Raw genomic sequence first — 12,769 nt, 5'->3', positions numbered from 1 at the left:
AAGTTAAGGTGTGTGGTGTTTTGTTAAAACTGCTTCATGTTTCATATACTGTCTTAAATGTTCTTTTATCTCCTTTCCTGAAAAGGTTGACAGCAGACCAGTTGCTGCTGTGAGGACACTGACAAAACAAGAAAACACTGGATTTACAGACAGCATGGATGGAGAGGGGGAGGGGGGACCCTGGTCCAGGACCTCTGTGTGAAGTGAGTGTTAATATTTCTTCTTGTAAAGTCAAGCAAATAACAACACGGAGACAACAAATGACTGAAAGATACGCAAAATACTTTAAAGTGATGCAAATAGGACACAACCAGAAAAGGACAAATCAAGTATGAATATACAAATAATACACTTTAGGGACAGGTTGATCAATATAACTTAAGGTTTGTGAGAAGCTAACACACCTGTTTTATTATTATCCTTATGCAAAGTTAACAAATATTTTCAACATGATTTTCTTGCTAAATCAGTCTTGGCATTTAGAGCGCTTCTAACATAGCCAATGCAAGTGCGTCATTAAATTCATCTCTAAATACTTGTGCCCTTTCAACACAGGAGATCACACCTTGACAACACATTCACTAGTTATGTCAGAATATATGACAGAACTAAAATAGTTAGATGATAACCTCAGTGACCGCACAGTGTCGACACTCATAACACAAGACGTACATTAGACTGGAAGGTCACTGGTTCGAGGACTGACACAAACATACCTGGATGTGGACTAGACCTGGATCTGTCAAAGTCCAAGAGGACTCTCCCTACCCCCACTGTCTAAGTGCCCTTGGACCAATAAAGGAATCTTGAATGTGAATTTAGGGACACTGGTATATATGAGTGATCTGTATTAAGCTGTTATTCAAGGCTCTGTCAAGAACGCCTCAATTAGTGCAAACCATGGACTGTTGTTGTTGCAAGATGTTCAGCATAAGGTTTTGGAGGGTAAAATTGGTTTGATCTACCTCATCTACCATGATTTTCTTCATTTTCTTCATTTTTTTCTTCAGAACTTTCCTAATAAAACTCACTGTATTGATGAATGCCAATATCTTCGGAAGTTGTTAATTTGCATATTGGCAAACTCCCTGCCACTGCCCATAAAATGGCATGCGACTGCAGTGCCGTGTGCACACAGAGAAATTATAGAAACTCAAAAGGAAATTTAAGAGGTCAAGAACATTTAAATGAAGGTTTCTAGACCTTACAATACTCGTGATTTGAGAAATCCATGAAGAACTTTCTTCCAAAAGCGTTCTTTAAATAAAAATGGTTCTAAATGACACCCTTAGTTTTACAAAGAACCCTTGCAAATTGTTTGGTCAAAAAAGGTTCTTCAGAAGCAAATGGTTCTGGATACAACCAAAGCCCCTCAGGAAGAATCATTTAAAATTATTTTCTAAATTAAACTGGAAACCAGTGAAGCAAATTCAGGAGAAATGTGAATGTTCCTGTCTGGACACATGCTGCAGAGTCTTTGCAGACTTAGTGGTGGGGCCTGATCACAGGGAATTACAATAGTCAAGCCTGGTAACAAAGGCATGGACTAATCCTTCTGCATCTCTGCTCCACAAAAGGATAAAACAACAATATACAGTCTCTTCTCCATGACCACCTCTTTTTTCTTTGTCGACATCTGCCCCAGTGTGGTATTTTTTAGTAACAGCATCAGATGGATGTGAAGCGTGTCATTCAGCTTCCAGCATCGACTGATCTGTGTTGACTGATACAAGATTTATCAAATAGATTTTAAAAAGTGTAACTTAAGGTTTATCTGACCACCCACTGCAATGCAGCAAATAATATTACCATCAATTTAGTAGCTGGGTCACACACAGAAACTTTTTTACTGTTTTTAAAGTTACTGTTGAAAACTGAGAGAATATTATAAATCAAGTCAAATTGAATTTGTTATGAGGTATGACAAAAGTACACAAAAAACTAAAATCTATTGCTGGTGATAAAAGTCTCATCACCATCCACAGCTCAATGAATCGTTTCCTGTCTTAGCCTCTGCAGCTAGTAGCCTCAGATGATCGGCCCCAAAGAACATAAACTCATTGTTATATTCCACAAGTTGATGTAAAGACGTTTAAACAATAGCAGATGTTGTGGATCCAGCAGTGGAGGAGAAGGAGTAGAGGAGGTCTGCCAAAGCTGTACATGTAAAAGTTGTCTGACATGACATTTAATAAATAATAACTCTTGTTTCCATAGCACTAATCTAAACAAGGTCAAAAATTTACCTTGGAATAAAACAACACAGAACAAGACGAAACAAAATTAAGAATTGTTGAATTTAAAGAAATCAGACATTAACATGCTTTCCTAGAAAAATCGTTTTAATACATTATTTAAAACATAAGCAATTATTTTAATATCAGGAGAATTGCTGGCTTATCTCCTCAGGTAAGGAATCTTAGACTCATTAGTTGTTCACCACAGAGACCTGGTTGAAGAACCACATCCAGAACGCTGCCATCGAAGTAGCCGCTTGTTCGGTTTGCAGAGCGGATCGAATGAGGGATGCAGCTGGTGCACAGCCGCAGACATTGTTTCCAAACACTGCAGAAAGTTATTGTGGTTAATTGATAACATGTGTTCCTCTCCAGGAGGAGCTTGAACACGTTTAAAACTGCTGTGTCTCCTGTATGTCACTGCTCATTGTATGAAATCTTTGCCGTGATTTGTACTGTGATGCCCATCTGCAGATGTAGAATTAAACTCTCAGAAAGAACAATTGTGATGACTTGTGCTTGATTATTGGTTAAATTCCACGACAGGAGCCACTGGGCTTCCTCTGCTGTCACGCCAGAATTCAGCCATTTCATCCCACGAGACTTCCTGTACCAAAACCATTTATCATCATTGAATGATTATTAGAAAACTTTTGCTGTGCTGGCAGTCGTTGTCTGAGGCGTGCTGGTGTGTAACTCCAGCTCCACCCGTACAAGAAGAAGCATATGACACATCCTGCTGCTGTCAAAATAAATAAACTAATAAAGGTTCTCAAATACATGTATTCAAATACTGTATTTATGTCCAACTCTAGAATAGAAATGGTTTCTCTACTAAAAAAGCTGGGAAAACTTAACAATTGTTATTTGATAAAGCTGGTTCCGATATTCTTTTATCAGGAAGAAGATTGACAGCAGAAATGAAGTTGTTTTTTAAGTAGTTTAATGAATGATTACAACATATAATGCAGTAAATATTTTCTTCTTTTGTGTAATAACACACATTTATCATCATTCCCATCTTTTTTATGGCCTTAATCTAATGAGAAAGCAATTTGTGTCATATACAAAAGAGAAATCACAAGTACTTCCTACATTTTCATGAAAAAAGTCTGAAGAAAAGTAATAAATTAACATATTAATTAAGAGAATTAAAAGAAACAATGGTATTTTATTTGATTAGCATCTCGCCTGTACTGATTCACATTGGCATAAATATATGAGACAAAAATAATAATAAATAGAGAAATAAAATTTTTAAATAAGGTATCATAGTTGTACAAGTTGCAAAAAAAGTTAAATAAGATCAAATGTATAGCAGTATTCAGTCCACTTCAAAAATAAACACAGATTTGTGAAGAAATCCCCAGTGAGTATGTTCCTGTGAAGCTATTTATGTTTGACTTAAGTTAAGGCTAATAAATTGAAAAAAAGTTAAAGTTTTGTGTGCATGTGTCTATCATTGGTGCTCACTTTAACTTCACCCAGAACCTATCCCCTTTTACTAAATAAGTAAATTATAATCTGTGTGACTACCAATCAAAGATGGCAGCAAGTAAACCAAAGACCAGACTTCTAAAGGTTCTCTCAGAGTCCTTCCAGTGGATTCAAAGGTTCTTCCATTTTTGTTGTGAACTCTAAAACAGGATGAAAATGAGGAGTCCAATCAGCAGATGCAGCATTCCCATTCTGACACAACAGGCATCACTGGCAGTGGTTGTTGTAGATGTGGTGGCAGCAGTAGGTGGGGTTGTGGTTCCTGTAGTTGGGGCAGTGGTTGTTGTAGTTGGGGTAGTGGTAGTTGTGGTTGTTGTTGTTGGGGTTGTGGTAGTTGTTGTTACAGCCATGGTTGTAGGGGTGGTTGAAGTTGGGGTAGTGGTTTTTGTAGTTGGGGTTGTGGTTGTTGTAGTTGGGGTCATGGTTGTTGTGGTCGTTGGGGTAGTGGTTGTTGTAGTCGGCGTGGTGGTTGTTGTAGTTGGAGTAGTGGTTGTTGTTGTTGGGGTCGTGGTTGTTGTCGTTGGGGTAGTAATTGTTGTTGTAGGGGTCGTGGTTGTTGTTGTTGGGGTAGTGGTTGTTGTAGTTGGGCTGGTGGTTGTTGTTGTTGGGGTAGTGGTTGTTGTAGTTGGGGTAGTGGTTGTTGTAGTCGGAGTAGTGGTTGTTGTAGTTGGGGTAGTCGTTGTTGTAGTTGGCGTAGTGGTAGTTGTAGTTGGAGTAGTGGTTGTTGTAGTTAGAGGGGTAATGGTAGTTGCTGTTACGGCCATGGTTGTAGGGTTAGTGGTTGTTGTAGTTGGGGTAGTTGTAGTTGGGGTAGCGGTAGTTGTAGATGGGCTAGTGGTTGTTGAAGTTGGGGTAGTGGTTGTTGTAGTTGGCGTGATGGTTGTTGTAGTTGGAGTAGTGGTTGTTGTTGGGGTCGTGGTTGTTGTCGTTGGGGTAGTGATTGTTGTAGTTGGCGTGATGGTTGTTGTAGTTGGAGTAGTTGTTGTTGGGGTCGTGGTTGTTGTCGTTGGGGTAGTGATTGTTGTAGTTGGGGTCGTGGTTGTTGTTGTTGGGGTAGTGGTTGTTGTTGTTAGGGTCGTGGTTGTTGTAGTTGGGGTAGTGGTAGTTGTAGTTGGAGTAGTGGTGGTTGTCGTTGGGGTTGTGGTTGTTGTGGTTGGGGTATTGGTTGTTGTAGTTGGTGTCGTGGTGGTTGTCGTTGGGGTCGTGGTTGTTGTAGTTGGGGTCGTTGTTGTTGTAGTTGGGGTAGTCGTTGTTGTTGTAGGGGTAGTGGTTGTTGTAGTTGGGGTCGTGGTTGTTGTCGTTGGGGTCGTGGTTGTTGAAGTTGGGGTCGTTGTTGTTGTAGTTGGGGTTGTGGTTGTTGTAGTTGGGGTAGTGGTTGTTGTAGTTGGGGTCGTGGTTGTTGTAGTTGGGGTAGTGGTTGTTGTAATTGGGGTTGTGGTTGTTGTAGTTGGGGTAGTCGTTGTTGTTGTAGGGGTAGTGGTTGTTGTAGTTGGGGTCGTGGTTGTTGTCGTTGGGGTCGTGGTTGTTGAAGTTGGGGTCGTTGTTGTTGTAGTTGGGGTTGTGGTTGTTGTAGTTGGGGTAGTGGTTGTTGTAGTTGGGGTCATGGTTGTTGTAGTTGGGGTAGTGGTTGTTGTAATTGGGGTTGTGGTTGTTGTGGTTGGGGTAGTGGTTGTTGTGGTTGGGGTAGTGGTTGTTGTAGTTGGGGTCGTGGTGGTTGTCGTTGGGGTTGTGGTTGTTGTAGTAGGGGCAGTGGTTGTTGTGGTTGGGGTAGTGGTTGTTGTTGTAGGGGTAGTGGTTGTTGTAGTTTGGGTAGTGGTTGTTGTAGTTGGGGTCGTGGTGGTTGTCGTTGGGGTCGTGGTTGTTGTAGTTGGGGTCGTGGTTGTTGTAGTTGGGATGGTGGTTGTTGTAGTTGGGGTAGTGGTTGTTGTAGTAGGGGTAGTGGTTGTTGTAGTTGGGGTAGTGGTTGTTGTAGTTGGGCTACTAGTAGTTGTAGTTGGGGTAGTGGTTGTTGTAGTAGGGGTAGTGGTTGTTGTAGTTGGGGTAGTGGTTGCTGTAGTTGGGCTACTAGTAGTTGTTGTTGGGGTAGCTGTTGTTGTTGTAGTTGGGGTAGTGGTGGTTGTAGTTGGGATGGTGGTTGTTGTAGTTGGGGTAGTGGTTGTTGTTGGGGTCGCGGTGGTTGTAGTTGGGATAGTGGTTGTTGTAGTTGGGGTAGTGGTTGTTGTAGTTGGGGTCGTGGTTGTTGTAGTTGGGGTAGTGGTTGTTGTTGTTGGGGTCGTGGTTGTTGTGGTTGGGGTAGTGGTTGTTGTGGTTGGGGTAGTGGTTGTTGTAGTTGGGGTCGTGGTGGTTGTCGTTGGGGTCGTGGTTGTTGTAGTAGGGGCCGTGGTTGTTGTGGTTGGGGTAGTGGTTGTTGTTGTAGGGGAAGTGGTTGTTGTAGTTGGGGTAGTGGTTGTTGTAGTAGGGATGGTGGTTGTTGTAGTTGGGAAAGTCGTTGTTGTTGGGGTAGTGGTTGTTGTGGTTGGGGTAGTGGTTGTTGTTGTAGGGGTAGTGGTTGTTGTAGTTGGGGTAGTGGTTGTTGTAGTTGGGATAATTGTTGTTGTAGTTGGGGTAGTGGTAGTTGTTGTTGGGATGGTGGTTGTTGTCGTTGGTGTAGTGGTTGTTGTTGTTGGGGTAGTGGTTGTTGTAGTTGGGGTAGTGGTTGTTGTAGTGACGGCCATGGTTGCAGGGGTAGTGGTTGTTGTAGTTGGGGTAATGGTTGTCGTTGTTGGCGTAGTGGTTGTTGTAGTTGGGGTAGTTGTTGTTGTTGTTAGCGTAGTGGTTGTTGTAGTTGGGGTAGTCGTTGTTGTAGTTGGGGTAGTGGTTGTTGTTGTTGGGGTAGTGGTTGTTGTAGTTGGGGTAGTGGTTGTTGTAGTTGGTGTCGTGGTGGTTGTCGTTGGGGTTGTGGTTGTTGTAGTTGGGGTCGTGGTTGTTGTAGTTGGGGTAGTCGTTGTTGTTGTAGGGGTAGTGGTTGTTGTAGTTGGGGTCGTGGTTGTTGTCGTTGGGGTCGTGGTTGTTGAAGTTGGGGTCGTTGTTGTTGTAGTTGGGATGGTGGTTGTTGTAGTTGGGGTAGTCGTTGTTGTTGTTGGGGTAGTGGTTGTTGTAGTTGGGCTACTAGTAGTTGTTGTTGGGGTAGTGGTTGTTGTAGTAGGGGTAGTGGTTGTTGTAGTTGGGGTAGCTGTTGTTGCAGTTGGGGTCGTGGTGGTTGTAGTTGGGATGGTGGTTGTTGTAGTTGGGGTAGTGGTTGTTGTTGTTGGGGTCGCGGTGGTTGTAGTTGGGATAGTGGTTGTTGTAGTTGGGGTAGTGGTTGTTGTAGTTGGGGTCGTGGTTGTTGTAGTTGGGGTAGTGGTTGTTGTAGTTGGGGTCGTGGTTGTTGTGGTTGGGGTAGTGGTTGTTGTGGTTGGGGTAGTGGTTGTTGTAGTTGGGGTCGTGGTGGTTGTCGTTGGGGTCGTGGTTGTTGTAGTAGAGGCCGTGGTTGTTGTGGTTGGGGTAGTGGTTGTTGTTGTAGGGGAAGTGGTTGTTGTAGTTGGGGTAGTGGTTGTTGTAGTAGGGATGGTGGTTGTTGTAGTTGGGAAAGTCGTTGTTGTTGTTGGGGTAGTGGTTGTTGTGGTTGGGGTAGTGGTTGTTGTTGTAGGGGTAGTGGTTGTTGTAGTTGGGGTAGTGGTTGTTGTAGTTGGGGTAATGGTTGTTGTAGTTGGGGTAGTGGTAGTTGTTGTTGGGATGGTGGTTGTTGTCCTTGGTGTAGTGGTTGTTGTTGTTGGGGTAGTGGTTGTTGTAGTTGGGGTAGTGGTTGTTGTAGTGACGGCCATGGTTGCAGGGGTAGTGGTTGTTGTAGTTGGGGTAATGGTTGTCGTTGTTGGCGTAGTGGTTGTTGTAGTTGGGGTAGTGGTTGTTGTAGTTGGGGTCGTGGTGGTTGTCGTTGGGGTCGTGGTTGTTGTAGTTGGGGTAGTGGTTGTTGTAGTTGGGATGGTGGTTGTTGTAGTTGGGGTAGTGGTTGTTGTAGTAGGGGTAGTGGTTGTTGTAGTTGGGGTAGTGGTTGTTGTAGTTGGGCTACTAGTAGTTGTAGTTGGGGTAGTGGTTGTTGTAGTAGGGGTAGTGGTTGTTGTAGTTGGGATGGTGGTTGTTGTAGTTGGGGTAGTGGTTGTTGTTGTTGGGGTCGCGGTGGTTGTAGTTGGGATAGTGGTTGTTGTAGTTGGGGTAGTGGTTGTTGTAGTTGGGGTCGTGGTTGTTGTAGTTGGGGTAGTGGTTGTTGTAGTTGGGGTCGTGGTTGTTGTGGTTGGGGTAGTGGTTGTTGTGGTTGGGGTAGTGGTTGTTGTAGTTGGGGTCGTGGTTGTTGTAGTAGGGGCCGTGGTTGTTGTGGTTGGGGTAGTGGTTGTTGTTGTAGGGGAAGTGGTTGTTGTAGTTGGTGTAGTGGTTGTTGTAGTAGGGATGGTGGTTGTTGTAGTTGGGAAAGTCGTTGTTGTTGGGGTAGTGCTTGTTGTGGTTGGGGTAGTGGTTGTTGTGCTTGGGGTAGTGGTTGTTGTTGTAGGGGTAGTGGTTGTTGTAGTTGGGGTAGTGGTTGTTGTAGTTGGGGTAATGGTTGTTGTAGTTGGGGTAGTGGTAGTTGTTGTTGGGATGGTGGTTGTTGTCGTTGGTGTAGTGGCTGTTGTTGTTGGGGTAGTGGTTGTTGTAGTTGGGTTAGTGGTTGTTGTAGTGACGGCCATGGTTGCAGGGGTAGTGGTTGTTGTAGTTGGGGTAATGGTTGTCGTTGTTGGCGTAGTGGTTGTTGTAGTTGGGGTAGTTGTTGTTGTTGTTAGCGTAGTGGTTGTTGGAGTTGGGGTAGTCGTTGTTGTAGTTGGGGTAGTGGTTGTTGTTGTTGGGGTAGTGGTTGTTGTAGTTGGGGTAGTGGTTGTTGTAGTTGGTGTCGTGGTGGTTGTCGTTGGGGTAGTCGTTGTTGTTGTAGGGGTAGTGGTTGTTGTAGTTGGGGTCGTGGTTGTTGTCGTTGGGGTTGTGGTTGTTGAAGTTGGGGTCGTTGTTGTTGTAGTAGGGATGGTGGTTGTTGTAGTTGGGGTAGTCGTTGTTGTTGTTGGGGTAGTGGTTGTTGTGGTTGGGGTAGTGGTTGTTGTGGTTAGGGTAGTGGTGGTTGTAGTTGGGGTAGTGGTTGTTGTAGTTGGGGTCGTGGTTGTTGTGGTTGGGGTAGTGGTGGTTGTCGTTGGGATGGTGGTTGTTGTAGTTGGGGTAGTGGTTGTTGTAGTTGGGGTAGTGGTTGTAGTAGTTGGGATGGTGGTTGTTGTAGTTGGGGTAGTGGTTGTTGTAGTTGGGGTCGTGGTTGTTGTAGTTGGGGTAGTGGTTGTTGTAGTTGGGATGGTGGTTGTTGTAGTTGGGGTAGTGGTTGTTGTAGTTGGGGTAGTGGTGGTTGTAGTTGGGATGGTGGTTGTTGTAGTTGGGTTAGTGGTTGTTGTAGTTGGGGTCGTGGTGGTTGTAGTTGGGATAGTGGTTGTTGTTGTTGGGGTAGTGGTTGTTGTAGTTGGGGTAGTGGTTGTTGTAGTTGGGGTCGTGGTTGTTGTGGTTGGGTTAGTGGTTGTTGTAGTTGGGGTCGTGGTGGTTGTAGTTGGGATAGTGGTTGTTGTGGTTGGGGTAGTGGTTGTTGTAGTTGCGGTCGTGGTGGTTGTCGTTGGGGTCGTGGTTGTTGTAGTAGGGGCCGTGGTTGTTGTGGTTGGGGTAGTGGTTGTTGTTGTAGGGGAAGTGGTTGTTGTAGTTTGGGTAGTTGTTGTTGTAGTTGGCGTAGTGGTTGTTGTAGTTGGGGTATTGGTTGTTGTAGTAGGGGTAGTGGTTGTTGTAGTTGGGGTAGCTGTTGTTGTAGTTGGGGTAGTGGTGGTTGTAGTTGGGATGGTGGTTGTTGTAGTTGGGGTAGTGCTTGTTGTTGTTGGGGTCGTGTTGGTTGTAGTTGGGATAGTTGTTGTTGTAGTTGGGGTAGTGGTTGTTGTAGTTGGGGTCGTGGTTGTTGTGGTTGGGGTAGTGGTTGTTGTAGTTGGGCTACTGGTAGTTGTTGTTGGGATGGTGGTTGTTGTCGTTGGGGTCGTGGTTGTTGTAGTTGGGGTTGTGGTTGTTGTGGTTGGGGTAGTGGTTGTTGTTGTAGGGGTAGTGGTTGTTGTAGTTGGGGTAGTGGTAGTTGTTATTGGGATATTGGTTGTTGTAGTTGGGGTTGTGGTTGTTGTAGTTGGGGTAGTTGTTGTTGTTGGGGTTGTGGTTGTTGTAGTTGGGGTAGTTGTTGTTGTAGTTGGGGTAGTGGTTGTTGTAGTTGGGGTTGTGGTGGTTGTAGTTGGGGTAGTTGTTGTTGTTGGGGTCGTGGTTGTTGTTGTTGGGGTAGTGGTTGTCGTTGTTGGGGTAGTGGTTGTTGTAGTTGGGGTTGTGGTTGTTGTAGTTGCGATAGTGGTTGTTGTAGTTGGGGTAGTGGTTGTTGTTGTTGTAGTGAGAGTGTTACACAAACTAGTCCCACAACAGGCTGGTCCACTGGTAATGGTACCAACATCTTGCATAAAAGGCAGTGACCCCAGGCTGGCAGCAGCTGCACACATATTTGTAGATGCACAGCCAAAAGCTGGAGAAGTGCCGGCCCCATTAGTCACTAAAGATGAAACACAATAGTAGGTTTGTTAGTTGGACAATTTCAGAGAGAATTTTTCACTTTAAGAGTAACTTGAATTCTTCAGGAAATGTATTTTGATGACAGATATTAAACATTCGTTGTTGCCATGGTTACAGTCGTGCAGTATTTTAACATCGCACCTTATTACTGACATGTGCACGTGTACTTCAGGACCACGTGACATCACTGATTTCACTGTTTTATGTTCTCACGTGTGCAACAAAGAATATGTGTGATCCAATCCAACCACACCCTTCAACTACACTGGTTGTTTTCAGAGGTGATACAGGCCTGAAGCTTTCAACCAGCAGAGGGCAGCAGAACACTGTGTTTAAGTCTGATGTTAAGTTACTTGTCTCATTGAAAGAAGCAAGTCCACAATTTAAACACACGTTCACGTCAGTCAAAATGTTGAACTAAATCTAACTCAATTAATGAGTTTGCTCAATGTTTATTGTTGTGCAATATTTATCTCATGTTTTCAAATCTGTTACCATTTCTTAGTTCGATGATTATTAAAATAAAGAATTGTTCATTTACCTCATGTTGGAATCAAAGAAACTCTCAAAATGAGCAAAAACTTTTTTTGTGGACAAAGCAAGAGACTTTTATACAGAAGCGTAATGCATTCACTTGAAATTGAAGTTCCCTGTATAGGCACAGATTACTGTTATGAATCTGTAACTTCACAAAGGAAAAGTTTTATGTTTTAGCGACCCTCCAAAGAGGCACAAGCTGTTACAGTGTCGTTTAGGGAATTTTCAAATAAACCTAAAAATATCAGTTGAAAGTCTCGTCCATCTTTAGAGGATTATGCTACAGATAGATAAAGGATAGTTTCCATTTTTGTCCAAAATTAAAATATTTTGTTTGATATTCTTTTGTAGGAGAGTCTGCAGTTTTAAGCGACGCTATACGTCATGGCGCTAATACAAGAAATCATGCCAAACAAAAGATGCGAAACGTCCATGCAAAATGTAACTTCATCAAAATACTAGATTACAATTATCTAAGAAGAACAGAGCCTTTTGAAAGTATAAGAAGAAGACTTACCACTTGCTTGAAAGCAACGATCCTCTGTTCCCCTACATTGTTCTGAAGAGCTGCAGTCAGAGGTGACGGGGTTACAAACGTGACACTGTAGACTGTTAACTGCTGGAGCCTCAGGGACTGAAACAGACAAAAAATGATACTGTTTATTAGAGTCAGAGAGAAGATGGAAGTGTTATGGATTAAAAACAGAACATGTCAGGAGAAGGATGGAGATTAATAAGAGTCATCTACATCTACTTACAAGGCAGAGTGTTGGAGTTGCAGTTGTCTGTGCTGCAGCATGTAGCACTTGCAAGTGCACTCGAAACACCCAAGTTAACTGAAAATGTCTGAGGGCCTGTGGATGGACACAGGGTGGGGGGGGCACAGGCCTTGTAGATTTGCGTTCCAGGAGTCAAAGATGAAACAGCTGCAGAGTCAAGGTGCAGTTTGTTAATGGTGATGGAAAGCACACGTCACTTTGCAGTACATGTATTTCACTGGAAAGTAACTTGTAGAGAAGTTTACCTTGAATGGAAGCTGTGATACACATCGTGCCTGTGGGACATGTAACTGGTACTGTGGTTGAACAGGCAGCATCTGCGCAGGTTTCACACTCAAGTGCTTCACCTGCAATGTGGAGAAAACAGTCAGTGATATGTTGATCTGATCTAAATTGTGGTTCATAAAGGCTCAAAAATCTTCTTACTGTTCAAAAGGAGTTTCAGACATATGGGTTGTAATTTAAATATAAATAGACACTTCATACATGACTCTAAATTATGTATCTGCTTCCTACCTGTTTAGTCTGTTTCTTGTACTGCTGTACTGTAACTTATGAATGTATCCTCTAGGGATCAATAGAGCCTCCTTATATTTTCAAGGATATTAATAATACAATATAATAAATAATAATATATCATTAAATAGTAATTAGTTACCTGTGCTGTAGAGCGCCCAGATGAGAGTCAGAGAAAGAAGCAGCTTCATCATGATGATCAGGTAAGTTCAGCAGATTCCTTATACGACCTCTCATCAACACGGAGGCACTTTATATACTCTACAGGTGATGAACGCCTGTATGACAGATACATGTCTGAATATCAAAGGGATTGGGCGTGTTTACATTTTTACAGCATGATCATTCAAACTGTCAGTCTCTCTTTTGTCACAGAGGAAAACACGTCAACACACGACAACACACGACAACACAACTTAACACACCCATTTTAACTTCGTCACTGTTAACCTGTTTAGGATTGTCCACCAAAAACAAAAAGCATAAAACATAGACCTACATTTCCCTCAGGATCATTTTATTTATATGTTTAATATATATATA

At 43.2% G+C, this 12,769-nt stretch overlaps 1 protein-coding gene across 1 annotated transcript; it reads right to left on the bottom strand.

The window, feature by feature from the left end:
- Positions 1-3,874: 3,874 nt before the first annotated feature.
- LOC133010033 (phospholipase A2 inhibitor and Ly6/PLAUR domain-containing protein-like) lies at positions 3,875-12,420 on the bottom strand. The gene is made up of 6 exons (XM_061077444.1): positions 12,369-12,420; positions 11,956-12,057; positions 11,690-11,857; positions 11,449-11,565; positions 10,221-10,374; positions 3,875-3,959 (listed from the first exon to the last, which is right to left on the bottom strand). The coding sequence occupies exons 1-6, from the start codon at positions 12,418-12,420 to the stop codon at positions 3,875-3,877; spliced, it is 678 nt and encodes a 225-aa protein (XP_060933427.1).
- Between the last annotated feature and the right edge of the window lie 349 nt (positions 12,421-12,769).

Source organism: Limanda limanda, chromosome 9 (assembly GCF_963576545.1).
Source record: "Limanda limanda chromosome 9, fLimLim1.1, whole genome shotgun sequence".
In the NCBI taxonomy this organism is placed as follows: Eukaryota; Metazoa; Chordata; class Actinopteri; order Pleuronectiformes; family Pleuronectidae; genus Limanda; species Limanda limanda.
Note: the sequence above shows the minus strand (reverse complement) of the source record. Positions and strands in the feature narration are given on the sequence as shown.

Bases quoted from the DNA above. Each gene is read 5' to 3' on its own strand.
- LOC133010033 (XM_061077444.1), bottom strand. From the start codon at position 12,420: ATGATGAAGCTGCTTCTTTCTCTGACTCTCATCTGGGCGCTCTACAGC. The intron at 11,566-11,689 runs GTAAGTAGATGT...TGTCTGTTTCAG, and splicing joins CAACTCCAACACTCTGCCTT to TCCCTGAGGCTCCAGCAGTT. The intron at 10,375-11,448 runs GTAAGTCTTCTT...TTTCATCTTTAG, and splicing joins TCGTTGCTTTCAAGCAAGTG to TGACTAATGGGGCCGGCACT.